The 26,838-nt window shown below is 33.6% G+C and overlaps 8 protein-coding genes, 1 long non-coding RNA gene and 1 other non-coding gene across 10 annotated transcripts; 8 read left to right on the top strand and 2 right to left on the bottom strand.

Annotated features, from left to right (window-relative positions):
* The first annotated feature begins 3,234 nt into the window (after positions 1-3,234).
* Positions 3,235-3,731, top strand: LOC125807365 (uncharacterized). The gene is made up of 3 exons (XR_007441661.1): positions 3,235-3,290; positions 3,419-3,483; positions 3,588-3,731. It is a non-coding gene; the product is annotated as an uncharacterized LOC125807365 (long non-coding RNA).
* A 104-nt stretch (positions 3,732-3,835) lies between these two features.
* Positions 3,836-4,397, top strand: LOC125807703 (uncharacterized). Its single transcript, XM_049487434.1, has 2 exons — positions 3,836-3,870; positions 3,941-4,397. Exons 1-2 carry the CDS (start codon positions 3,836-3,838, stop codon positions 4,395-4,397), a joined length of 492 nt encoding a protein of 163 aa, XP_049343391.1.
* Positions 4,398-5,008: 611 nt separating this feature from the next.
* LOC125807702 (uncharacterized) lies at positions 5,009-6,010 on the top strand. The gene is made up of 5 exons (XM_049487433.1): positions 5,009-5,196; positions 5,261-5,360; positions 5,467-5,522; positions 5,623-5,747; positions 5,892-6,010. The coding sequence occupies exons 1-5, from the start codon at positions 5,009-5,011 to the stop codon at positions 6,008-6,010; spliced, it is 588 nt and encodes a 195-aa protein (XP_049343390.1).
* Positions 6,011-7,985: 1,975 nt separating this feature from the next.
* LOC125807350 (uncharacterized) lies at positions 7,986-8,814 on the top strand. The gene is made up of 4 exons (XM_049487047.1): positions 7,986-8,246; positions 8,353-8,408; positions 8,508-8,658; positions 8,707-8,814. Exons 1-4 carry the CDS (start codon positions 7,986-7,988, stop codon positions 8,812-8,814), a joined length of 576 nt encoding a protein of 191 aa, XP_049343004.1.
* Positions 8,815-10,091: 1,277 nt separating this feature from the next.
* Positions 10,092-11,011, top strand: LOC125807701 (protein yippee-like At3g08990). Its single transcript, XM_049487432.1, has 5 exons — positions 10,092-10,240; positions 10,306-10,414; positions 10,521-10,576; positions 10,678-10,802; positions 10,893-11,011. The coding sequence occupies exons 1-5, from the start codon at positions 10,092-10,094 to the stop codon at positions 11,009-11,011; spliced, it is 558 nt and encodes a 185-aa protein (XP_049343389.1).
* Positions 11,012-11,265: 254 nt separating this feature from the next.
* LOC125807700 (uncharacterized) lies at positions 11,266-14,649 on the top strand. Its single transcript, XM_049487431.1, has 4 exons — positions 11,266-11,282; positions 13,987-14,222; positions 14,258-14,521; positions 14,555-14,649. Exons 1-4 carry the CDS (start codon positions 11,266-11,268, stop codon positions 14,647-14,649), a joined length of 612 nt encoding a protein of 203 aa, XP_049343388.1.
* A 2,609-nt stretch (positions 14,650-17,258) lies between these two features.
* Positions 17,259-18,760, top strand: LOC125807699 (uncharacterized). The gene is made up of 4 exons (XM_049487430.1): positions 17,259-17,329; positions 17,578-17,686; positions 17,772-17,827; positions 17,902-18,760. The coding sequence occupies exons 1-4, from the start codon at positions 17,259-17,261 to the stop codon at positions 18,758-18,760; spliced, it is 1,095 nt and encodes a 364-aa protein (XP_049343387.1).
* A 2,423-nt stretch (positions 18,761-21,183) lies between these two features.
* On the top strand, positions 21,184-22,434 carry LOC125807698 (uncharacterized). Its single transcript, XM_049487429.1, has 5 exons — positions 21,184-21,303; positions 21,384-21,463; positions 21,555-21,620; positions 21,695-21,751; positions 21,831-22,434. The coding sequence occupies exons 1-5, from the start codon at positions 21,184-21,186 to the stop codon at positions 22,432-22,434; spliced, it is 927 nt and encodes a 308-aa protein (XP_049343386.1).
* Positions 22,435-22,835: 401 nt separating this feature from the next.
* TRNAV-AAC (transfer RNA valine (anticodon AAC)) lies at positions 22,836-22,909 on the bottom strand. The gene has a single exon. It is a non-coding gene; the product is annotated as a tRNA-Val (tRNA).
* A 432-nt stretch (positions 22,910-23,341) lies between these two features.
* On the bottom strand, positions 23,342-26,390 carry LOC125807340 (protein SOSEKI 5-like). Its single transcript, XM_049487039.1, has 4 exons — positions 26,092-26,390; positions 25,932-26,001; positions 24,927-25,832; positions 23,342-23,798 (listed from the first exon to the last, which is right to left on the bottom strand). Exons 1-4 carry the CDS (start codon positions 26,294-26,296, stop codon positions 23,675-23,677), a joined length of 1,305 nt encoding a protein of 434 aa, XP_049342996.1. The 5' UTR covers positions 26,297-26,390; the 3' UTR covers positions 23,342-23,674.
* Between the last annotated feature and the right edge of the window lie 448 nt (positions 26,391-26,838).

Genomic DNA, 26,838 nt, shown 5'->3' with positions numbered 1-26,838 from the left:
GGTGCTTTTCTTTTTTGAAAAAGTGTAAATGAAAGAAGAAAAAATGTTTTAAAGCTAATTATAGTGCCAAGTGTCAATAAAAGAAGAAAAAATGTAAAAAGAAATTAAAAAAAACACTATTTTGAATCTTTTCAGGCGCTTCAGGGGAGTGCAAAACACATTTTTTGTCATATCAACGTTTTATATTTAATAGGTACATGTTTTGAACAATTTAAGTGTTCAATAGATACAAGTCCTAATTAAGGTGTCTAAATGAATTATACGGACAACTTTAAGGGGTTGTCGATGAATTAAGCCTAATCATTTTATCATTTGAATTTCTCTCTTCAAATGGGGCGGGGCAGATGTGGGGTGGGGGGTTTGAACAGATGCGGGGAGGGACAAGTTTATATAAATGCGGGGGCGGAGCGGGGTAGGGCTGGTTCATATCAAAATACTTAATTTTTGCGGGTACGGGGCGGGGGCGGGTACAATAATTTCATTTTCGCATTATATTATTAGCCTACAACTGAAGGCTAAACTTTACATATTTAGCATGCAAATTATAAGAATAATTAAACATATCAAGCAAAACTTTTTTCTATAACAAAAAAATAAGATTTCCCTTTAATATTTCTCTTCCATCTTTTTATGATTAAATAAGAAAATTACAAGTGACTATCTCAAATTTAAAATCTAAAAGTTTCTGTTTCAAAATGACCAATGATTACCAGAACTAAAATTGTATTCTTATGAAAATATTATTTACAAATTAAATTACAAAGAAAAATTGTTTTGAGATGGCTCAAAATAATGCATAAAAATAAAAGTTTTTTTTATTCACAATTTGGCGTGCCTTAACTAAATAATAAATGGTGTGGGTTTAGAGATTTGTTAGTCAAGTTTATTATAATTAAGCTTTAGTCTTTGTAGAATATTAATGCATGATTTCATCCTAACTTTAATGATATAATAATGTTAATTTCTTTCTGATATGTTTGAAATGTTGTTAAAAAGTTTACAACTTTTGAGGAACTAAATTTTTGTTTAATCAAACTTTAATTTTGTAGTAGCCGATGATTAGTAAATCATATATTAATTAAAATGAATAAATTTATGCTGAAAAAATAATATTTTTTATGTGGGGCGGGGTGGGGTGGGTTTATGCGGGGCGGGTTGAAATCAATTTTTTTTACTATGCGGTGCAGGTTGAAGTTCAACCCGCCCCGACCCGCTCCATTGCCATTTCTATCTATAAGCCATCTGTAGATCGATAGACTCATCACAAGTCATTGTTGTTCTGTGCAAGTTAGTTGTTAGTTGTAGTTTTGATGATCTAACAAACCCAGGGACCTTGTAAAGGGACCTGATACGACGAAAATATACACACAACTGTCAGGCTGGAAAAAGTACAATTGGTTGGTGCACAATCTCCAACAGTGGCAGAAGTGGCAGAAACCTCAGCCAATGGCATGGCTTCGAAGGTTGTGACTATCCTTCATAAAGATTATGTCCAATAGTCATGACCTTAGTTTTTGCAACTTGAAAACTCTCAAGAACTCTTGCAAAGGCTAACAAAAGTGAAGAATCATCCTCAAGAACAACAGGGACCTGATAGAGCTGCAAGCTTAGTTGTCTTAGGATTATTTCTTCTGCACGAACATTATAAATTTGTTCCTAATTCTATAAAGGATTCAGATATTGTGTTTTGGTTGAAAAGTCTAAATCGGTTAAGAGTAACTGATTTAGTGGGCAACATCCTTTTGTTGCTTAGTCAAAGTCTAAGTCATCTAGAGAGGGTGGTTTAGTGGGCAACCTGTGTGTTGCTTAGTTGAATCCTAAGTTGTCTAGTAGTGATAGCTTAGTGGGCAGTGTGGCATCTGCTTAGGCTCTTCAAGTAATAGAGTTATTACTTGGTTGTGAGATTAATAACTTTTTCTCATGTTGATTGTAACTGTTGTTCGCTTTTGCTTAAGGAAGATTAGTGAAAACAGTTGAAAATCCTGTGTGACAGGTCGTGATTTTACTCCCTTGAGCAAGGAGGTTTCCACGTAAACTGCTTGTGTTGTGTTCTTATTATTATTTACTCTTCGTTATTATTCTTGCTGAGTCAAGGGACCTGGTCCATTGACTGAGAGTGGATGCACGCATTCTATCATTAGTGTTGGTTCGAGCCGACTCATGCTGATATTCTGCTTATACAAAATGCTATAATTCATAATTGTGTGATATTCTGTTTTGATATTACACTACTACATATTGTATTACTTCAGGTTGGAATAAACCAATTTGAGACTTCCATTCTGTATATGGTGCTTAGTTTGTTTTAAATTTCTTGATACAAGTCATCTTTCAAGCATTTGAGTATATAATTGATTATTGATATTTCCTTAGATTTTGCTACTGAACTTTAGTTTGTGGAAGAATTTTTGAAAGCCACACAGGAGTGTCATCTTGGTTTCTGCTTTTAGGAAACTGTTATAGTATATGCTAACTTAAATTATACTAATTTGGATTTCTATGTTTCTTTCGTGTGTGTACTTCTTACTTTAGTTGTTTTTTATAAATGCATTATTGCGGTAAGCTTATATTCTTATTTGGGCTCAAAATTAATCATCTGTGATTTTATTGAAAGTTTGCCAATTATTAATCAAAATTCAAAAGTTATCGTTTGTTGCTTAAAAAGAATTAATTTGGAACATCAAAATACCCCCTTTATTTGGTGTTTTCTGGACATATTATTAAAGATTTATTTGTAATTATTGCATTTTTTTACTCATTACATACATGTTTCCATAGAATTTTAATCATTCTTATATATTTATTAAAATTCACATGGAACACCCATGCAAAACATGTACCCAAAAACTATACAAATAATTTATTTATTTTTTAACCATTGAAATTCACACAACAATAACATTATTAAGATACAAAGGGGTAAAAATTGGTATTTTATTCTCTAAACAATCTTTAAGTCTGTGCAGATGTGTAAGAATGCAAAATAAAATATCAATGACTTAATCTTCTTATGGGGCAAATTAAAAAAAATAAATTATTTTTCTTCCTAATAAAGGTGGAAAATTTGTTCAATGTGAAGCAATTTCAAATTTCCCTCCTTTTTGAATTAACGGTAAATTCAAGAATCAAGAAGTGACCTTTCTCTATATATATCAACACTCTCTTCTCATTCCCTTTCTATTCTATAACAATATTTGTCTTCAATTCAATTTTGTTGTGGAAGAATGTCTTGCGTGCTTTGCCGTTTCTGTGGAACTCGAGTTGCATTCGTCGAGGATTACATTAGTATTGTATGGATTCTCACTCTTCTTCTTCTTCTTCTTGAATTATTGATGGATTTGGTACTGATTTCAATATTTTAGATTCAATGCTTAATCATGAAATTGAGAACTCTGTTATAATTCTTGACTAAGCACAGAACGAAATTAAGCATGGAATCAAGTACATTTTGCGGACATTGCCTGGAGGGATCTTTAAGAGGGTGTAAGTCTCATGATTTCATGCAATTTGATATTACATATATATATATATATATATATATATATATATATATATATATTGCATATGTTACAAACCTTTATATGCAGGTTTAATGTTCTTTTACTAGACAAAGTAAATTACAATGGAATTACCGAAGTTCAATCACTATTTGGAACTACCGTAGCCAGTGCTAACTGTGGCCGATGTAGAACGAATCTCGGGTGGAAATTTGTAAGATACTAATATTAAAGAACATTTTGTTTTCATGAACAAGAAAACCTTGTTGCTTTTTTTTTTTTTTTTTTAAAAAAAAATACTGTTTTTTTTATTTCTCCAGATTGCAGCCACCCCGATCATGTGTTTTAGGGAAGGAATATTCCTTATGAAATTGTAAGTTTCTAATTACAAATATGCAAATTGAGAAGCGGCAGAATTGATACAAATGAGTATTTTGTGGCAGGGACAGGCTTAGATTATGTAATGAGGAAAATGCTGATCAAGATGGAGATGCTAATGAACAGGCTCCTAATGATCAAGATGGAGATGCTAATGAACAAGATTTAGGGGCTAATGGAGAAAATGCTCATCAAGGTGGAGATGCTAATGAAGAGGTTCCTAAGACAGAACTGATGGAGATGAAGATAGAACTGTTCAACATGGAGATAGAACTGATTAATATGGAGAGACAACTGATTAAGATGGGGACGCTACTGTTCAAGATGGAGACAACTAATCAAGATGGAGACACGACTGATCAAGATGGAGACGCTACTGATGATCATGATGAAGACACTACTGATGAAGATGGAGACGCCAATGATGATCATGATGAAGACACTACTGATGAAGATGGAGACGCTACTGATCAAGATGGAGACACAACTGATCAAGATGGAGGTGCTCCAATGAACTCATGAATGAAGATGTAGACCAACTGATGAAGAAAATGAAGACATTGATATTCTGCTTATACAAAATGCTATAATTCATAATTGTGTAATATTCTGTTTTCTGTTTCTGCTTTGAGATTGCACTACATATTATTACTTCAGGTTGGAATAACCAATTGACACTGAACTTTTTACATGTATGTCCTTCCCGTAAACATTCCGCAAATTTAAAATTAATTTCACTAATTAATTAATTAATAATCAGTGAATTAATTAATTAATAAATAATTTTGTGAATTAATATTTTTTAAAAATAATTAATTAGAATGATGAAGCCATTTCAAAATTTGTTAAATAAATTTATCCCTACTAAGGTTAGAAAATTTTCAGAGCGATTTGAAACAGAGCTGAAGAAACCATTTCAAAACAGAGCTCTTCTTAACTAGAATCAAGAATTAATATAATTTCAGTTTTGGGCAATTCTCCTCTGTTTTAATTTTCACCCATTTTTCGTTTTCTTGGATTCTCGTTGATCACCAACTCCATCTTTGGTGAGTAGTTTGTCTTTTCTTTCCATTGATCTTTCCAGCTTTTATATTTCTCTTACACTTTCTTCTTTATTCTTTATTAGGTGAATCATGTCTATTAGGATTTGGTTCTTGATTCAACAATTTGTGATGAGACAGAATTTGCCTGAATACAATCATATCCCTTTTGTTCATTACCTCCACTGTTGTAGTTGCACAACTCGAGTTGCAATCATCCAGGATTACTTTCCGAATCTAGAGATTCTTGCTAGAGTGCCTGCAGGGTTGTTTACTACAGCGTAAGTATCATGCAATTTCAACATCTTGTGATTTTATTTATGGTCTAATAAGGCACATATGAAGGTTTAGTGTTCAAGTAGCAGAGGACTATCGAGTAATAGATGGCATGACCGTAGCCGATACTTACTGTATCCAATGTAGAAACCTGCTCGGGCCGAAAATTGTAAGATACTAGTAATATTAAAGATCATTTGAGTTTCATGATAACAAGACGATTTTGTTGCTCTTTTTTTTTCCCTCTTAAATTACCGAATTTATGATTTCTCCAGATTACAGTCCCCCAACCGTCTAGTAGTCATACAGTAGGAAGATTCGTCATGATATTGTAAGTTTCTAATTATGAATTTGCAGATTGAGACTCTTTGTATACGGATATATGTGGTATGACTTGTAAGGTGTTAATTCAAATGAGTATTTTACGGCAGGAACAGGCTTGTTTGCTGGAACAATGTAACGTTGCTTGATTTACTCCTTGAAGGCAATAATGAACAGGCTCCTAATGATCAAGATGGAGGTGCAGATGAAGAACAGGATTATGATCAAAATGGAGGCGCTAATGAGCAGGTTCCTAATGAGCAAGATTTAGGCTCTAATGAGCAAAATGCTGATCAAAATGGAGATGCTAATGAACAAGATTTAGGCGCTAATGAGCAAAATGTTGATCAAGATGGAGACGCTAACGAACAAGATTTAGGGTCTAATGAGCAAAATGCTGATCTGGATGGAAATGGAGGCATTAATGAACAAGTTCCTAATCAAGACGTAGATATCGTTGAGGGACTGGGCAATATTGATCTAAATGCAAACATTTGAATCAACTATTGATGAAAATGCAGACATCCATAGTGCAGAACCAGCTTATTACAATAGAGTTCATATGATACGAGTATTAATTCATAACTCTGTGATATTCTGCTTTCTTTTTTTGGTTTTTGGATTACAGTACATATTGATTTTGGAGAAAAGCAATTGACATTTGACATGTTTGAGCTCGAGTACTTCCCTTCTCTATATGCTGCTAATTATGAGTTTATCTTTTAATTTCTTGTAATCTACTGGTTAAAAGTCACTGCAACTGCTGTACAATTGTCTTTGTTTCAACAAGCGTAGTTGCTTATTTCCATAGATTTTGCTTAATAGTAAATGCTATATCTTAACTAAAGTGACAGTGAATATTTCCTTTGCTTAATAGTTAATGTTAAGTTGCAGCTTCTGTCTTGTTTGACTAAGAAATTATCCTCAAACTTTAACTACTCTTTGTGTTAGACTTGTCCAACTGAAGGCGCTAATTACAGACTGTGGAAATGTCTCCAAATGAACTCAAGAGGGATGATTATGTAGTGTTGCTGTATATCCAAATACAGTTTGGCACAAAAACGAAAACTTTAAAAAAAAACATAGTTAAGGAAAATGGCTTCGCCCGGACTCAAACCGGAGACCTTCAGTGTGTTAGACTGACGTGATTGATGGTAAGTGGTAACTGTGTTCAACTGAAATACCAGAGGAATAAACAAAAAAAGCTGGAGAACAGAAAATACTAAATTCACTATGAACCCTTAAGGAATTTATTCCCTTCCCGATTTCGTGGATTATTTTCTCCTAGGATAAAACATATATAGTTAAAGAAGTAGCGGTATTTCAAACTTCAATAACTTTAGCGAACTCAAAAATCAACAACGAAATCACACAAAGACCCAACTTTGTTTGTAAGAACATGTATGCAAAAGAAAAAGAAAATTTGAAGTTAAATAGCTAGATAACCCTTTCTATTTATAGCCAATGATATGGATTAAATAGGTGTGAATTCACCTGTTCAAAACATGCATGGTGTCATTTGGGAGAGGAGATGTCTGTTCGGAAGGAACATGTAACGGCCCAACCTGCTAGTGATATTGTTCGCTCTGGGCCTAGGGCCCGCACGGCTTTAAAACGCGTCACTAGTTGGTAATGTCTGCTTACTGATATACCCAATATCTCCCCCGTGTTTTGCCGATGTGAGACTTCTAATTTTAAGTTGGGGGTGTCACAGAAAACATGTCCTTTCCATAAAATTTCTGCAAATTTTAAATTAATTTCGAGAGTTAATTAATAATTTTATGAATTAATATTAAGAAAAAAAATTAATTAATGAGAATGATCGAATAAATTTTGCCTAAAAAATTATCAACCAATCATTTGAATGGGTGAGGGAGCACTCTCTTTTAAGAGCTAATGGAAGTATTTCTTAATATAAAGACAATATTTATCCTCTATTCAATCAATGATGGAGAAAATAGTTTTGGAGGGAAAAAATTATAATTTCGTAAAAGGGAAAAATAAAATAAAATTTATCCCTGGTAAACGGTTAAAAAAATTTCAGAGCGATTTCAAAACAGAGCTCTTCTCAAAGAGTATTCAAGAATCAAGAATAAATATAATTTCAGTTTTGGGCATTTCTCCTCTGCTATAATTTTCACCCATTTTCTTTTTCTTGAATTCTCATTGATCATCAACTCTTTTCTCCCTAGTAAAAGGTTAGAAAATTTTCAGAGCGATTTGAAAACAGAGCTGAAGAAGCCATTTCAAAACAGAGATCTTCTCAACTAGAATCAGAATCAAGAATTAATATAATTTCAGTTTTGAGCAATTCTCCTCTGTTTTAATTTTCACCCATTTTTCGTTTTCTTGGATTCTCGTTGATCACCAACTCCATCCATCTTTGGTGAGTAGTTTGTCTTTTCTTTCCATTGATTTTTCCAGCTTTTATATTTCTCTAACACTTTCTTCTTTGTGCTCTAATAGGTCAAACATGGCTATTAGGATGGGACAGAATTTGCCTGAATACAATCATATCCCTTCTGTTCATTACTTCTACTGTTGTGGTTGCGGAGCTCATGTTGCAATCATCTATTACATTCCGGCTCTACGGATTATTGCTCAAGTGTATATATGCAGGTTTAGGGTTGAAGTAGCAGAAAACGAGCCACAACATGGAGTAATACATGGCATGAACTTGACCGTAGCCGTGACTTACTGTGTCCAATGTGGAAACCTTCTCATGTGGAAAATTGTAAGATACTAGTAATATTAAAGATCATTTGAGTTTCATGATAACAAGAAGGATTTGTTGCTCTTTTTTATTCCCTCTTAAATTACTGAACTTATGATTTCTCCAGATTGCCGTCTCCCAACCATCTACTGTTTATAGAGTAGGAGGATCCATCTTGAGATTGTAAGTTTCTAATTATGAAATTGCAGATTGAGACGTCTGTACATGTATATCTATGGTATGACTTGTAAGGTGTTAATTGAAATGAGTATTTTGTGGCAGGGACGCGGTTATTAGCTGGAACAATGTAACGTTGTTTGATTTTCTCAATGGAGGCAATAATGAACAGGCTCCTAATGATCAAGATGGAGGTGCAGGTGAAGAACAAGATGGAAACGCTAATGAACAAGATTCAAGCGCTAACGAGCAAAATGTTGATCAAGATGGAAACGCTAATGAACAAGATTTAGGGTCTAATGAGCAAAATGCTGATCTGGATGGAAATGGAGGCATTAATGAACAAGTTCCTAATCAAGATGTAGCTATCGTTGAGGGGCTGGGCAATATTGATCTAAATGCAAACATTTGAATCAACTATTGATGAAAATGCAGATAGGGCACTCATGATGCAGAACCAGCTTATTACAATAGAGTTCATATTGTACGAGTATTAATTCATAACTGTGTGATATTCTGCTTTCTTTTTTTGGTTTTTGGATTTCACTACATATTGATTTTGGAGAAATTGACACTGAACATTTGACATGTTTGAGCTCGAGTACTTCCCTCCTCTATATGCTGCTAATTAGTTTGTCTTTTGACTACAATCTACTGCTTAAATGTCACTGCAACTGCTGTGCAATTGTCTTTGTTTCAACAAGTGTAGTTGCTTCACTAGTATGGGAGATTTAAAAATGTTTGATTTTGAAAAATAGGCATAAATCCCTTATAGTTGAGTAGGATTTTATTTGTTTCAATCGAGGATACAATGTATATAGAACAAATCACACATAATTTTGACCTTATGTATCTTGAGATACATGTATTTTGACGTATTTGGATACACTAAAATCTGTTAAGATTCGTAATATTGCAAACTAGCGTGTGTATCTGAATAATTAGCTCCTAAACTAGTGGATTTTTGTAAGTTACCTTATTTGTCAGAGTGTTTGAAGTATTTCAATAAGATTGTGGTCCAAAGAATATTAGAGCGTACTGTCTTATTTCTAAAAGTTTCCAAATAATAGAATTTTGCACAAATATTAGTTTTTTTTTCTTTCTAGTATTTGAGAATTTGATTTTTTTTATTAAAAATATTTATCAATTAATGACAAGTTTATGACCAAACAGTATTTGTCAAGTTTTTTCTCAAACATTTTTGGGCGTCTGGCAATATCTATGGCCAAATAGATTCTAAGAAAAGAGAAAAATTCAAGTTTTGCACTGTCCCTGTTTGATGGATTGTCATTAATTTTTCACATACTGCTTATTTAATGAAATTTGTTGTCAAAAGTATTCATAACTATTGCTTAAAAATTATCCCCCTAGTAAAAGGTTAGAAAATTTCCAGAGCGATTTAAAAACAGAGCTGGTGAAGTCATTTCAAAACAGAGCTCTTCTCAACTAGAATTCAAGAATCAAGAATTAATATAATTTCAGTTTTGGGCATTTCTCCTCTGTTATAATTTTCACCCATTTTTTCGTTTTCTTGGATTCTCGTTGATCGCCAACTCCATCTTTGGTGTGTAGTTTGTCTTTTCTTTTCATTGATTTTTCCAGCTTTTATATTTCTCTTACACTTTGTTCTTTATTCTGTAATAGGTCAAACATGTCTATTAGGATTTGGTTCTTGACTCAACAATTGTGATGAGACAGAATTTACCTGAATACAATCATATCCCTTTTGTTCATTACCTCCACTGTCGTCGTTGCAGAACTCGAGTTGCAACCATCCAGGATTACTTTCCGGCTCTACAGATTCTTGGTAGTGTGCCTGCAGGGTTCTTTACTACAGTGTAAGTTTCATGCAATTTTAACATCTTGTGATTTTATTTATCGTCTAATAAGGGCATATATGCAGGTTTAGTGTTGAAGTAGCAGAGGACGAGCGATATCATCGAGGAATAGATGACATGACCCTAGCCGAGACTTACTGTGTCCAATGTAGAAACCTGGTCGGGTGGAAAATTGTAAGATACTAGTAATATTAAAGATCATTTGAGTTTCATGATAACAAGACGATTTTGTTGCTCTTTTTCTTTCCCTCTTAAATTACTGAATTTGTGATTTCTCCAGATTGCAATCTCCCAACCGTCTAGGAGTCATATAGTAGGAGGATTCATCATGAGATTGTAAGTTTCTAATTACGAATTTGCAGATTGAAACCGTCTGTTCATGTACATATATGGAATGACTTGTAAGGTGTTAATTCAAACCGAGTATTTTGTGGCAGGAACGAGATTATTTGCTGGAACAATGTACTGTTGTTGGATTTACTCTTTGGAGGCAATAATGAACAGGCTCCTAATGATCAAGATGGAGGTGCAGATGAAGAACAGGATAATGATCAAAATGGAGGCGCTAATGTACTGGTTCCTAATGAATAAGATTTAGGCTCTAATAAGCAAAATGTTGATCAAGATGGAGACGCTAATGAACAAGATTTAGGCACTAATGAGGAAAATGCTAATCGGGATGAAAATGGAGGCATTAATGGACAAGTTCGTAATCAAGATGTAGATATTGTTGAGGGAATGGGCAATATTGATCTAAATGCAAACATTTGAATCAACTATTGATGAAAAATGCATAGCCTACTTCCTTTTTTTTTTTTTTTTTTGGTTTGTGGATTACAGTACATATTGATTTTGGAGAAAAGCAATTGACATTTGACATGTTTGAGCTCGAGTGCTTCCCTTCTTTATAGAGTATATGTTTATCTTTTAATTTCTTGACTACAATCTTTTAATCGTCTTTGTTTCAACTAGTGTAGTTGCTTGACAGTGAAATCTAATTAAAATGCGAATGACTATTTGTTTCAATGGAGGGATATGGGTGGTAAGTTTGGTAAAGGCCTCTCTCTACACACTCTATAATAGATATCTATATAGGAACGTGCGTTGCACGTTTGTCCCCTATTACTATATAAATTTGTAGCCAGTATAAAATAATCAGTTGTAAATTTAAAATTATATATTCATCCACATGTACATAATTTTTCTCAGACTGTATACATTCTTGTTAAAGGAGTAGATATTATGTCCCGATATCTTGAATTTGTAAACAAAGGATTCATTACTATAATCGAAATGCTAGATTCTCTAATTTAAGTCAAGAAAAATGATAATAGAAAAAGGAAAAATTTAAGTCAACATCTAATTTCATTGTATGTGTATAAAGAAGAGAAAGTGTATTTAATTCAAGAAAGCACAGTTTTTTTCTTTGATTTGGAGAGGAAAACAGAAGATCCACCAATAAACACCATTCAACCACTATATATTTTCTTGGACAATTTCAATAGAAGCAAAGGAAATGTGCCAATTTCCATCTCCTTGCTCCTGCTCTTTCAAACATAGGAATTTCATTCTTATAAATATTTGTCATCTACTCCACCCAGATTTTTCATTGTTGAGTTTATGTGATTACCATTAGTCGACTCTCCAAGCTAAAGCCATTTCATTGACAAAAGGAGGCAGTCTGAGTGAAGCAAACAAATATCAAAACCAAAATTTCCAACACATTACAAAACATGGCAGATTGGGAACATTCTAGCGTCTAAAAGTGACATCCATATGCAGTAAGACATTAAGAAATTATTTCACCATTTTCTAGATCCAAGAATAGCAATATGGACTTGATGTCCCTATAGTTTGGACATCAAAAAATCTGAATATAATAGGAAACAAAGCAATAACAATTGATTTTTGGTTATGAAATATTAATATGGATGTCCCCGAATATTCTCTATGATGTATAGTTAATCCTTCACTACATACATCATAATGAATAGAACTTTCACACCCTCTAACTTTTCCCATAATCTCCCATGTTAATGCTATGCTTTTTTTTTTGGTAACAACTGTAAAAGATTACCATACCACCAAGAACAATTACAACTTAAAGAGCACCGATTCTGATAACAGAAATAGGCCTCCAACCAAGCAAAAACTAATTACAAAGTAAATGCTGCATAAAATCTCTACACTTATGTGCTTTCTTAGACTTATTAAGTAATAATCTTCCTATAACTTCCTTTTTTATCTGTAAAACGACCTCCTCTGTATGAACATTTCTCCCTTTGAACTTCTTCCAATTCCTAGCTCTCCAGGTATGATATAGTACTGCTCCACAAATGGCTGCCATGATTTAAGAACCTTTTGTATGCCTCTATCAATACTATATATAGAGGCTCATATTGTGTACACTTGAACATACTTATTGAAAGAATAAGAAATCGCTCTTCTCTTCTCTCCGTGTTTCTATTGCTTTAATAACGAAGGGTCTAAGACATTGTGTTTGATGGTGAAGAAAGAAAGTGTTGAGACGAAAATGGTTATCAGAAAGGTTTTTTTCTTTCTTTTTTTCTTCCGTCAATTCATAGTGAAATTCTTGATTATCAAGCACACTACCGAAAATACTAAATTTACTTGAGAAAACGGAGCTAAGTAGGAAAAAGAACACTGAAGCAAATTTAAATAGACTGATCTAAATAATTTTAAGGGAATTCATTTTTATAGCTCATATTAACATCATGGCACATAACAACTCTTGGAAAAAGTTAGGTTGTTGATTGAAAAATTCAATTTACTACAAGAAATCATCGAGTTCATACATACGATGGCAACCATCATTTTCTTATTCTACACCACTATATGCAACAAAGCCTCATTAGAAAAGTGAAATTATCCTCTAGGCATCGTAGTCACACAGGAAAAAGGACTCACATTTTTTTTCAGTATATTGGTTGAAAAAAAAAAAAAAGAGTACTATGTACCTATCCTTACACCTGTTTCCAAATAACTGGTTCTTGAAAGACAAACTATTTGAACGCATCCTTCATTTGGTTAGCAATTCCTGCTTCGTTTGCTCAGCCATTTTAGATAAATCTTATATTCTCCTCGAGGTCCTTACGACAAATCTTTGGAAACCTGAAGATCAATTCTTGATGCCATTTAAAAGTACTTCAAGCTCACTTTTTGACACCATTTTAAATTGAAGCAAGTCATAGTATCATGAGAGAAAAATAAAAATAAGTTAACATGATATAGTCCCAAAAAGGATAAAGAAATTAAGAAACCATTGAAAAACAGATACCAAAACAACCATTTGTTATCATCTACTATTATTCAAGATTTAATCAAACAAAATAGAAAAGAAAACGGGATAAAAAATATACCAGGCCTGAGAGCATGGCCGTAGTTCTTGAAGCGACCATCTCCACAAGTAGAAGTTGCGCTTGGATCAGTATATGAATCCTAATTACAGAGGAGATCTATTTCAGACTTTTGATTTCTGAAAAGATGTGTAGCGGTATTGGAGATGAAACGGTCATAACTCCTGGGAATTTGAAGTGACGGCTAACTGTATATCATGATTACCATTAGTATAATAATTTATTAATATGATAAGATTGTCATTTAATAATTAATTAATTAATGTTTTCATTTTTTATTTAGTTGAAGGGTGAAATGGTAATTCAAATTTTGATTTAGATTCTTCCCACTTTTAATAATAATTCAAATTTTATTAATGGTGATCAAAGTGGAGGTGCTAATGAGCAAAATGTTGATCAAGGTGGAGGTGCTAATGAGCAAAATGTTGATCAAGGTGGAGGCGCTAATGAGCAAAATGTTGATCAAGGTGGAGGCGCTAATGAGCAAAATGTTGTTCAAGATGGAGGCGCTAATGAGCAAAATGTTGATCAAGATGGAGGCGCTAATGAGCAAAATGTTGTTCAAGATGGAGGCACTAATGAGCAAAATGTTGTTCAAGATGGAGGCGCGCTAATGAGCAAAATGTTGTTCAAGATGGAGGCGCTAATGAGCAAAATGTTGTTCAAGATGGAGGCGCTAATGAGCAAAATGTTGATCAAGATGGAGGCGCTAATGAGCAAAATGTTGTTCAAGATGGAGGGGCTAATGAGCAAAATGTTGTTCAAGATGGAGGCGCTAATGAGCAAAATGTTGATCAAGATGGAGGCGCTAATGAGCAAAATGTTGTTCAAGATGGAGGCGCTAATGAGCAAAATGTTGATCAAGATGGAGGCGCTAATGAGCAAAATGTTGTTCAAGATGGAGGCGCTAATGAGCAAACTGTTGGTCAGGTTGTAGGAGCTAATGAGCAAAATGCTGATCAACATGGAGGCGGTAATGAAAAGAATCAGGATCAAGATAGAGGCCCACCAACTAAACGAATGAAGACATAGATCAAGTGGCTGATGGAATAGATAATATTGATAGCCTACTCATGCTGATATTCTGCTTATACAAATGCTATAATTCATAATTGTGTGATATTCTGTTTTCCATTTCTGTTTTGAGATTGTACTACATATGGTATTACTTCAGGTTGGAATAAACCAATTTGAGAGTGCCATTCTATATATGGTACTTAGTTTGTTTTTAATTTCTTGATACAAGTCATCTGTCGAGCATTTGAGTATAATCGACTGGTCAAAAGTTACTACTTGATTACTGATATTTCCTTAGATTTTGCTACTGAACTTTAGTTTGTGGATGACTAATTTTTGAAAGCCACACAGAAGTGTGAATGCCAGTGGTCATCTGCTTAAGTATATGCTAACTTAAGTGCCAGTGCTCATATTATACTAATTTGGATTTCTGCTTTCTGTTTAATATATTTGCAAATGTGTAACCTTCTGAATTCTGTACGATTCCTTTTGTCAAGAGGGATGATTATACGTGTGTTGAAAACGCCTAAAAGCTAATACAAATCTTGTAGTCCTGTTTGCATGAATGTGTAGTAGAGTTATGTCAAGTACTATAAATCATAATTAAACTGAAATGTAATGAGCAACAAATAATAAGAAGACAAAATTACAACCAAGATTGAGAAGAATTCTAATTTCTAAGCATCTCTTAATAGTAAGATAGTTTCCGTATGCATCTAGCAGTAATAGTTACAGATAATTTGAGAGACTTGTGATATTCTAGAAGCCTCTATCAACAAATGTAATAAGCTAACAGATGATAAATGATATTTCTAGTCTACCAAAATTGAAAAATGTTGATGAAATCGTCACTATAACTATAAGCTTATTACAAAATATGAAAATAATTCTCTCTTTAACTCTTACTGAAGCTGTGATACAACATTGGCTAAACTTGAATAGATTTTCTGTAAAAATCTGTAGCCTTTCAGATATCAACTTAATTATCCCGTTCTATCCCATGTTGTTTTGGCAATTTGAAAGCCTTCCAGGTTAAGCTAACTGATGCAATGATGAAAGATGGAAATAATTAGAAATAACTAAAAGAATTAACAATGATATAACTAAAGAACTAAATAGGAGAAAAACCTAAATAAAGGAAATTGAATGGAGATATGAAATGAGTAAAACAAGTCCGAAAGTCCATGTTAGATGAATATGTTACAGGTATGAAATTAATTAAATGAATTTAATGTATCAATGCAACTATTTGCAATAAATTTTGAAGTGACAGAAAATAAATTACAATCACAAAAAATACGAAGAAACATACATATTTTTTTATATCAACACACATCAGGCAAATTTGGTATCAACATGCAAATTTTAAAAGTATTAATTTTAAAAAATATCAGACCAAAATTTGGTATCAACATACATTAGGCAAACCAATATAAGTTACTTAAGAAGTCATCTCTCTTACTCAATCTCAGGTGAATTTACTTTTGCTATAATCTAAAAGTAATTGATTCAACTTGTGTTTAGACAATCGATATAAAGTCATCATTTCAACTCAAAATTTAAATGTGATTTTGAATCATGGTTCAAATCTCAAATTTTTCAAAAAGCATGATTTGGAATTTTTATTTTTTAATGGCTACACCATCTCATTTTTCCATATAATAATATATGAGGGGCTTTAGTATTTGGAGACGTGAGGTACTGGTTTTATTTGTCTTAGTTGTATCAGGTGTTTACACCAAATTAACTCAATATATTTTGGTTAAGTGATTTGATGTAATAGGAGTATAAAAAGAATAGTCTGAAGCACAAAGCATTCTACGTTAGTAGGGTCAGTGGAAGGACCGCACTTCAAGGAATGTAATATAGACCTTCTACTATAATACAAGGGTTAGTGATTGCTGTACTAATAATAAGACTTTTCATAAAAAAGAATGAGCAGTAATAATTAATAGCTAGCTCATTATGCTTCCATGTTCGAACTAGAGGTGTCAAATGAGCGGATTGAGTTGAAATTGGAGATACTAAAATGAGTTGAAATATAAATTAAGTTTGGTTTTGACCCACCCAAGTTTACTTTGAACTCAAATGGGTTGGGCATAAATGGGCTTAAAAATGAGTTGGATCTTGACCCGCCCAATTTGACCCACTAAATCTCAATAATTTTAATATATTGTTATTTAAGTTTTATAATCACAATTTAAAGATCAATTCAACAAAAAATTTAATAAGAAATTACTAATAGATAGATAAATCTTAACAGATATAAAATAGATAATGGAATATATATTAAATCCATGCAAATAAAAAGTCTCAAAACGGGTTGGAATTTGAGATTAAAAAAAGGAAACATAATTGGTTTTATATCCTCTATACAGTTTTGATCCAAATAAAATATGAATATGTCAGAAATTAAAAAGAAAATAGTTTTGGAGGGAAAATGGATTGAGAATTAACTGTAAATTCAAGAATCAAGAAGTGAATATACATATATATCAACATTCTCTCTTGTCATTTCCATCAAATTCATTCTTCTGCATTTTTCGTCTCTGAGTTGCTGCTTCTTCATTCAACAATGTTTAGATACAGTCTCCTTGATCACAACACTCATGCGCTCCCTTCTAATGGTAGCATCCACTGTCCTAATGTTCGGTGCAGAGCGCAAATTGCATGGTTCAAAGATTATGTTCGGCTGGTAACGATTCAAATATAATTTCTTTGTTTAGGAAGAATTATTTCATGAAATTGCTAATGATTTCAATATTTCGCATCATGAATTCTGTTTAATTAGGCACTACTCTGTTATAGTTCATTTTCTTGTCTTGTACATTTTGCAGAGTCAGTCAGAAGAACTAGGGCTCTTTAATTGGGTGTAAGTATCAGCAACTTGAGATATGTCGTATACACTTTTTTCTGCGGTCTAATGCTCATTTATATATGCAGGTTTAATGTTCGTGTACAAAACAACGTGATTTATAGTCAAACAGAATGTATAACTAGCACAGCCAAAACTTACTGTAGCAAATGTGAAAAGATGATCGGGTGGATGATTGTAAGATACTGATATTAAAGATCATCAACAAGAACATTTTGTTGCTTTTCTTTAAAAAAAATACTGAATTTTTTTATTTCTCCAGACTGGAGTCCCCCGAGAGAACGTGTATATTAAAGAAGGAAGATTCTGTATGAGATTGTAAGTTTCTAATTACACTTACACATAAGCATTATGACTTATAAGGGTTAATACAAATGAGTATTCTGTGGCAGGGACAAGCTTACTTATTCGAATCATCTACCGTTGGTTCGTTTAATTCCTGAGAACCAATTTTTCCAAGCTAATGAGGAAAATGCAGATCAAGATGGAGGCTCAGATGAAGATTATGATGACGATATTCCTGATTACATGATGCATCTTATCAGGCTAAATGCTTATCTAGGTACTGACCATCCTGTTGATCAAGTTGTAGGAGGTGGTAATGAGCAAAATGCTGATCAACATGGAGGCGGTAATGAGCAGAATGTTGGTCAAGATGAAGGCGGTAATGAGCAAAATGTTGGTCAAGATGGAGGCGGTAATGAGAAAAATGCTGATAAACATGGAAGCAGTAATGAGCTAAATGTTGGTCAAGATGGAGGCGGTAATGAGCAAAATGCTGATGAACATGGAGGCAGTAATGAGCTAAATGTTGGTCAAGATGGAGGCGGTAATGAGCAAAATACTGATCAACATGGAGGCAGTAATGAGCTAAATGTTGGTCAAGATGGAGGAGGTAATGAGAAAAATGCTGATGAACATGAAAGCAGTAATGAGCTAAATGTTGGTCAAGATGGAGGAGGTAATGAGAAAAATGCTGATGAACATGGAAGCAGTAATGAGCTAAATGTTGGTCAAGATGGAGGCGGTAATGAGAAAAATGCTGATGAACATGGAGGCATTAATGAGCTAAATGTTGGTCAAGATGGAGGCGGTAATGAGCAAAATACTGATCAACATGGAGGCGGTAATGAGAAAAATGTTGGTCAAGATGGAGGCGCTAATGAGCAAAATGCTGATCAACATGGAGGCGGTAGTGAGAAAAATGTTGGTCAAGATGAAGGCTCGCCAATGAAACGACCGAAGATATAGATCAAGTGGCTGATGGAATAGATAATATTGATAGACGACTCATGCTGATATTCTGCTTATACAAAATGCTATAATTCATAATTGTGTGATATTCTGTTTTCCATTTCTGTTTTGAGATTACACTACTACATATTGAATTTCTTCAGGTTGAATAAACCAATTTGAGACTGTATATGGTGCTTAGTTTGTTTTAAATTTCTTGATACAACTCATCTTTCAAGCATTTGAGTATAAGTTACTACTGGATTACTAATTTTTGAAAGCCACACAGGAATGTGAATGCCAGTGGTCATCTGTTTTCTCTCCTTTTTCTAAGGAATGGGTTTTTAGGAAACTGTTATAGTATATGCTAACATAAGTGTCAGTGCTCATATTATATTAATTTGGATTTCTGCTGTTGAATTGTTTAATATAATTGCAAATGTGTAACCTTTTGAAATCTGTACGAGCGATGTTATATACGTGTGTTGTTGCCAACAATTGAAGTTTATGGCTGCATAAAAGCTAATACAAATCCTGTAGTCCTGTTTGACATGAATTCATAGTAGAGTTTTCCTTCTACCACAGAAGAAGATGTCAGCTTCTCAAGTCTCAACGAGAGTATCGATCCTAACTTCTTAAGTAAGTTGCAGCACCACTACAGTTTTGGCACATCAGGAAAACTTTTTTTAAAAGAACCGGAGACCTTCAGTGTGTTAGACTGCGTGATAACCAACTACACCACGAGACCTTGGTATTATATTGATTTGCCTGTTTATCTCCTCAATCTTATGTCAATTTACTTTTGCTATAATCTAACAGTAATTGATTAAGCTTACATTTAGACATTCGATATTATCATGCTTGTTAGTGAAAAGACGTGGTTGTTGAACCAGATAATCAAATCTTCATTTTCGATTACGACGTTTAATTAGATACTAAACATAACTATTTAAGCTATGAAGGATATGCAAAGAAACAAAAACTTCACCAGTAAAATTACTCACTGTATGAAGAAGATCTCTTTAGAGCTGGAAATTTCTCCTTCTTCATCACTCCCACTGAAGTATTCTTTTATTGTTACTCTCATATCATAAATTAATTTAGTTGGTTTATAAATATCAGCTTCAAAAATTTAATGCAAAGAATATCGTTATTAATTTAAAAGCAAAATAATCATTTAGATGAATAAAATAAAATAGTTCAGAGTACTAGACACTTTTATAAAAAAAAAATTCAATTAGTATGCATTAAGTAAAAAAAAAAAATTATTTTAATTCACCCAATAATTTCATAGCATTTAAAGAGATTATGTAGTTGTTTGTACCTAGAACTCCATTTTTCTGTTTTTATCGCTTTTCTCTTCATCTGAATTGATGAATATAGACCCCTCAACTATTGATTAGTTTAAACAAAAGCAAAATAAAATTAAAAAACAAAATCCTCTCTTGTGTCCATTTATATTTCCAAAACATTGTAATGGTGAACATAGTAAGTATAATTATTAGGAGTAGTAATTAGTTCAGAATATCAAAATTACTTCAAGTCAAATAGCATCGGACACATTGCAAGTCAATATGTATAGTGACTTTACATTTCTACACAAAATAGTAACAAGAAATTCCAGAAAGAGAAACAATCATAAATAAAGAATTAGAATTGAAACAATCCTTTGTAATTAAAAAATTTATAAATGATAAAAATCTTACAAACAAACAAGAAAAGATGGAAAAAGAAGAAACTTTACCATAGGAGTCGTAGTAATGCTAGTGGAAGAATTCAAGATGACAAATTTGTATTTGGTAGTGGTAATATTTAGCTACTACAACTCTTCATATTCTTTAATTTAAGATTAAAAAGGAAAACCTTGATTCATGTACTTATTTAAAATTCTAGAAATCCTAATTGACTCTTGTTCTTCCACATTCCCTTTCTAATAAATAACTTACAATTCAAAAAATAATTAAAATAATATTATTTAATTAATTAGATGTTTAATTTAGTCTAGGAGTAAAATGGTAATCTAACTTTTCATCTTTGGAGCTTTCCACTTTTAGTAAGATATGATATGATAATAAAATAATAATAATAACAATAATATATGATAATATATAATATATATTATTATATTATATATTATATTATGATGATATATGATGATAAATGTGTATTTTCTGGTGAGTAAATAAAAAGAAAATGAAACATAATGGTATATTTATTGTCTATACAATTTTAAATGGGTTGCAAAATAAAATGTCTGGTATGAGAAATTAAAAAGAAAATAGTTTTGGAGGGTAAATAGATTGAGAATTAACGGTAAATTCAAGAATGACTATATATATATATATATATATATATATATATATATATATCAACATTCTCTCTTGTGCATTTCCATAAAATTCATTCTTCTGCATTTTTCGTCTCTGCTTATTCATTCAACAATGAGTAGATACTATTCACTTGAACACAACACTGATGCGATCCCTCCTAATGATACCATCCACTGTCATACTTATGGGTGCAGAATGCTCGTTGCATTTTTCAACGATTATATTCCGAGGGTAACGATTCGAACATAATTTCTTCATTTAGGAAAAAAAAAATCATGAAATTGCTACTGATTTCAATATTTTGGAAACAGATATTTGTATTTCAGCACTACTCTGTTATATTTCAGCAACTCATTTTCTTGTCTTGTAGACTCAATCAGGAGGACTGGGTGTAAGTATGAGCAACTTGAGATATGTATACACTTTTTTCTGCTGTCTAATAACGCTCATTTATATATGCAGGATTAATGTTCATATACCAGAAACCGTGATTTACCCTGTTGGAACACTTACTGTAGCCAATGTGAAAATATGATAGGGTGGAAAATTGTAAGATACTACTATTAAAGAACATCAACAAAAAGATTTTGTTGCTTTATACTGATTTTTTTTTATTTCTCCGGATTGCAGTCACCCAACCGTCAAAGTATATTACACAAGGGAGATTCGTTATGAAATTGTAAGATCTAATTACAAAATTGCAAATTGAGAGTGTATATGACTTATAAGGGTTAATATAAATGAGTATTTTGTTTCAGGGACAAGCTTAGAATTTCAAATAATGAACGGTTGATTCGTCCAATCCAGGAACAAAATTTCCGCGCTAATGAGGAAAATGCAGATCAAGATGGAGAAACAAGTGAGGGATATGGAGACTCTACTGAACAAGAAGTGGGCTCTGATGAGCAAAATGGAGACTCTACTGATCAAGATGGAGACACGGCTGATCAAGGTTTAGGCGCTAATGAGCAAAATATTGATCAAGATGGAGACTCAGTTGAAGAAGATGATGGCGCTATTTCTAATTACTTGAAGCATCTCCGCAGTAAAAATGCTAATCAAGATGGAGGCGCTAATGAGCAAAATGCTGATCAAGTTGTAGGAGCCAATGAGCAAAATGCTGATCAAGTTGTAGGAGCTAATGAGCAAAATGTTGATCAAGATGGAAGTGCTAATGAGCAAAATGCTGATCAACATGGAGGCACTAATGAACAGAATCATGATCAAGGTGGAGGCGCTAATGAGCAAAATGCTGATCAACATGGAGGCGCTAATGAGCAAAATGCTGATCAACATGGAGGCGCTAATGGACAGAATCGTGATCAAGATGGAGTCCCGCCAACGAAACGAAGGAAGATATAGCCTACTCATTCTTCTGATATTCTGCTAATACAAAATGCTATAATTCTTAAGTGTGTGATATTCTGTTTTAAGATTACACTACAAATTGTATTACTTCAGGTTGGAATAAACCAATTGACACTGCACATTTTACATGTTTGATCTCGGGTTTTACCGTTCTGTATATGCTGCTTAGTTTGTTTTTAATCTGTTGATACAAAATTGCTGATTGAAGTTTATGGCTGCCTAAAAGCTACAAATCCTATAGTCCTGTTTAGCATGAATTTGTAGTAGAGTTTTCCTTCACCACAGCAACTCTATTCTCTCAACAAAAGGATCCTGACTTCTTAACTAAGTTGCAGCACCACTACACTTATGGCACATAAAGGAAAACTTTCAAAAAACAAAATACATATCAAAAATGGCTTCGCCCGGACTTGAACCGGAGACCTTCAGTGTGTTAGACTGACGTGATAACCAACTACACCACGAAACCTTGGTATAAGATATTACTTTAGACTTTAGTTCTATTATCTTGGTTTGCCTGTTCATCTCTTTCTTCCTCAATTTCATGTGAATTTACTTTTGCTATAATCTAACAATAATTGATTAAGCTTGCTTTAGACATTCGATATAAAATCATCATTTCAACTCAAAATAAAGTATGATTTGGGATTTCAAATTTCTAATGGCTACACCATATCATTTTTCCATATAATAATATATAGGATGCCCTTTAGTATTTGGAGACCTAAGGTAATGGTGTTATTTATCTTAGTCGTATAAGGTTTTACAATCAACTCAATATATTTTGGTTAAGTGATTTAATGTATCATTAAAAAGAAAGTAATCTGGAGCACACAAAGCATTCTACATTAGCAGGATCAGGATCAGGGAAAAAACCGCACTTCAAGGAATGTGATATGGACATATTCTACCATAATACAAGGGTTATTGACTGCTTCCAACTTCCATGGTTCGAACTCATTGTTCCAAGATTTCCTCTTGATTTGGTGCAACAAACATATTAATCATTGCTCAATAGTATGTCTCACATCATTTGTTTGATGCAAACACTTGATACAAATAATTTAGTTATTTTTACTGTTGAAATTCACGCAAACATCTACAACTGAGATCAGGAGCAATTGTCTCCACAAATTTTTCTACTATTTCCTAATCTACTGCTTAACCACTATCATCTACTCATCTTGCTACCATGTTGATCACTAGCTAGTATTACTAAAAATAATAGCAAATGCTACTGCAAGGCATTAGACAAATCACTGTTTCCATCCTCTCGGGTCGATCGATTCTTTTGCTTTCGCAGATAACATTTTGTTTTCACTTCTTTTTGTTTCTCAGTCAGCTCCAATTTTGTACTCCTGCAGACCATTATCAAACAAAGAAAATGAATCAAGAATATTCACATATCAATTATCCCGTCATAACGGATGAAAACCTGTCAATTATGGAACCCCACATTTATATGGAAGCAACTATAAAGTCAAGAGACCTTGGTATTGTAGCATTTCAGTCAAGAAAGCAGGACATGATATTATATATATATATATATATATATATATATATATATATATATATATATATATATTAGCCAGACTGAAGTTATGTTGATGGGGAAGTCTAATAAATTGGTGAAAATATATTGTCATACCCTATCAGTTCTCCTTCCAGCTATTGAGTAAATTAATTGACGTGTTGTGGTGAATAAACTGATAAAAAGATCTAGTTTTGCTTACGTAGAGGAGAGTAAATACCCAATTGTCCCAGAAAGTACTGCAGAACCTACTTCAGTCCTATCGTTTTCTGTAAGAAAAACAATTGAATAGCTGGATCCCCACGTCTATTGTACTGCAGATTGCAGATTAATTTACCAAGGCAAGGAACCTTCATACACCTACCACTCCTTATAAAGCAATAACCATACCAAGATAAGTTTTTCTACTCATGTCCCTATTTTCATGCCCTATAACAAGAACCATTCGCAACTCACCCATTGCATGAACCTTGCCACTGGCCAGCAGTGTCATAGTCAGGATTTTCATCACTAATGAGATTCAAAATATAAAGAAATAAACACATAAAAAAAATCCATGGGTCAACATCTACTATGTATGTATACACATAAAAATAATCTGATGGTATATATAGTTTAATTTTTTGACGAGCGGTGCCCTAGCTCCCCCCCTATTGGCAAAGGTGACTCAACTGTAGTTTTTAAACAAGTCCATCAAACAAATGGTATATTCATCATAACTTCAACTTGAATCATCCCCGCCAATCACCTAGGCCTTACCATAGGCAGGATGTTGACGTTATTCCACAAACACAATCCAAATCTAATATCCTTGTTGCACTAAACTGTTAGAGGTATGTTAGCTTAATGTTTGATTAGATACAAAACATAACAATTTAAGCCATAGAGTATACACGAAGAAACTTAACATAATGTTGAAGGCACCAACAAAAAATTCACCAGTAAAAGTACTCACCGTTCTACACTGTATGAAGAAGATCTCTTTAGAGCTGGAAATTTCTCCTTCTTCTTCATCTCTATTAAACTCCCACTGAAGTACTCCTTATCTTCCAGCTTAATTCTCTCTTCACTTCCATGATATTCCACCATGGGACTCTCTACATCCTTCACCGCTTGATTGGTACACCTGACACGTGGCAGACGGCTTTTATACTGTGAAATCAAGGAAAATCCATTTTCCTTCCCATAACCAGGTCCGCATTGCTTGAAGGACATTGAACCGCAATAGAGTAATTGCATCAAAACGGAAGCTGCTTTACTCTTTCCGCTTGATTGAGTATTAGCCGTTGGATCTTCGCTGATTGTATCTGGCCGTAAGATTACTTTTCCGTCCGCCTTCATCAACGTTTCTAGCGTTTCAGAGCTTGAATCGGATAGTGGTGGTGAAATTTCACCTCTGTTCAGCTCCGTTGACTGGTTCGGACTATGTTCAACATCGTCCGGTTCTTTACAGTCCGGTTCAATGGTCCGGTCTTCTCTCAACTCTTCTTCTTCTTCTTCGACGATTCTCATTCCTCTTCGCCGGCGTCGCCTGTCCTCTGTTTGAGTTGAAGCGTCGGCTCCAATTCTTCCGAGTAATTCGCCGGGTGATTCGGCCTTGTAAACTAGGTACTCGTGGAAATCGGAGGAACTCCAGGACTGGTTCCGTCGCCTTGCCACGGCAGGAAACTCACGATCTTCACTCATTTTCTGTATTTCCGGCACCGGATTTCTAGAATTAGAACAAGCGATTTCATCGGGTTGTGAAGGCAATGCGCTATCGAGAAGCTCTGATCCTTTCAGAACATACTCTTGACCATGTGCTGGGTATATAAAATCATTCTCTGTCAAATCGTGCCACACGAATCCGTTCCTATAGCTTCTGAATTTCCCAAAAAAGTAAGAAATTCATTTCAGCTCCATATGGATAAACACAGGTACAGCAGAAATTAAAATAGAAAATGGAAAGTAATCAATTTACCTTTTAGCAGACCAGGAGTACATAGAGGCCATGCCTTTTCCACGAAGACAATTCAAGCGGTTGGTAACATCTGAATGAAATATCAAAAATCAAAACATGTGAAATCATATGAACACACGCTTTTTTAATTATCTGCTTCAGCTATGGAAATTCTACATACCTCTGAGATACAGACCATCAGGGGAGGAAAGAGGCACTTCCATGAAATGAGGATGCTCAAGTTGGCCATTTCTGGAGAGATAGTAAACGACGGGTACTTTTCTGAGCTTATGGTTAGGAGGTTCAGTCCAAACTTTGGTACGTTCAGGGCTTGTTTCTCTACCTTTCCATTTCTTGTGCATTTGGAGCTCCGTCGTCCTTGACATGGTTTTCCCAACCGCTTAATTTGAGAAACTTAGAAGAAATGGAACCTCGATATTTGAAATTTGAAAGCTTGGAATTCAGTGAAAGTTGTGGAAACTGAAAATTATACTCCAATAAAGAGTAAATGGCGGGGGTTCACGTTTATAAGGTGATGTGTGAGAGTCTAGCTGGAAGAATGTGGACGGTGAATGGAAGGAGCGAAGGAGCAGAGTTTTTCAAAAATAGGATGCGCCATGACAAATCGCCAACGTGTTGACTTCACTTTTGACAAATCCCAAAAGCTTTTAAAATAGAATTTACATATTTGAAAATTACATAACCATTTGTCGTTCAAAATTAGAAAGATATTGGAGTACATAAATTTTCAATATATTGAAATATAATTTTTTTTATGAAGATACAATCTGATATATAATGCTTATAAGTAATCCTCGCTTAAGCAAAGAGCGCATTATGCCTAGACTAGCAATAAAGTACTCTTTTCATCCATTTTTATTTGTCATGTTACATTTTTCAAAAGTTAATTTGACTAATTTTCAAAGTT

Source organism: Solanum verrucosum, unplaced genomic scaffold (assembly GCF_900185275.1).
Source record: "Solanum verrucosum unplaced genomic scaffold, falcon-dt-bn FXZP01000183.1, whole genome shotgun sequence".
Classification (NCBI taxonomy): Eukaryota; Viridiplantae; Streptophyta; class Magnoliopsida; order Solanales; family Solanaceae; genus Solanum; species Solanum verrucosum.
Note: the sequence above shows the minus strand (reverse complement) of the source record. Positions and strands in the feature narration are given on the sequence as shown.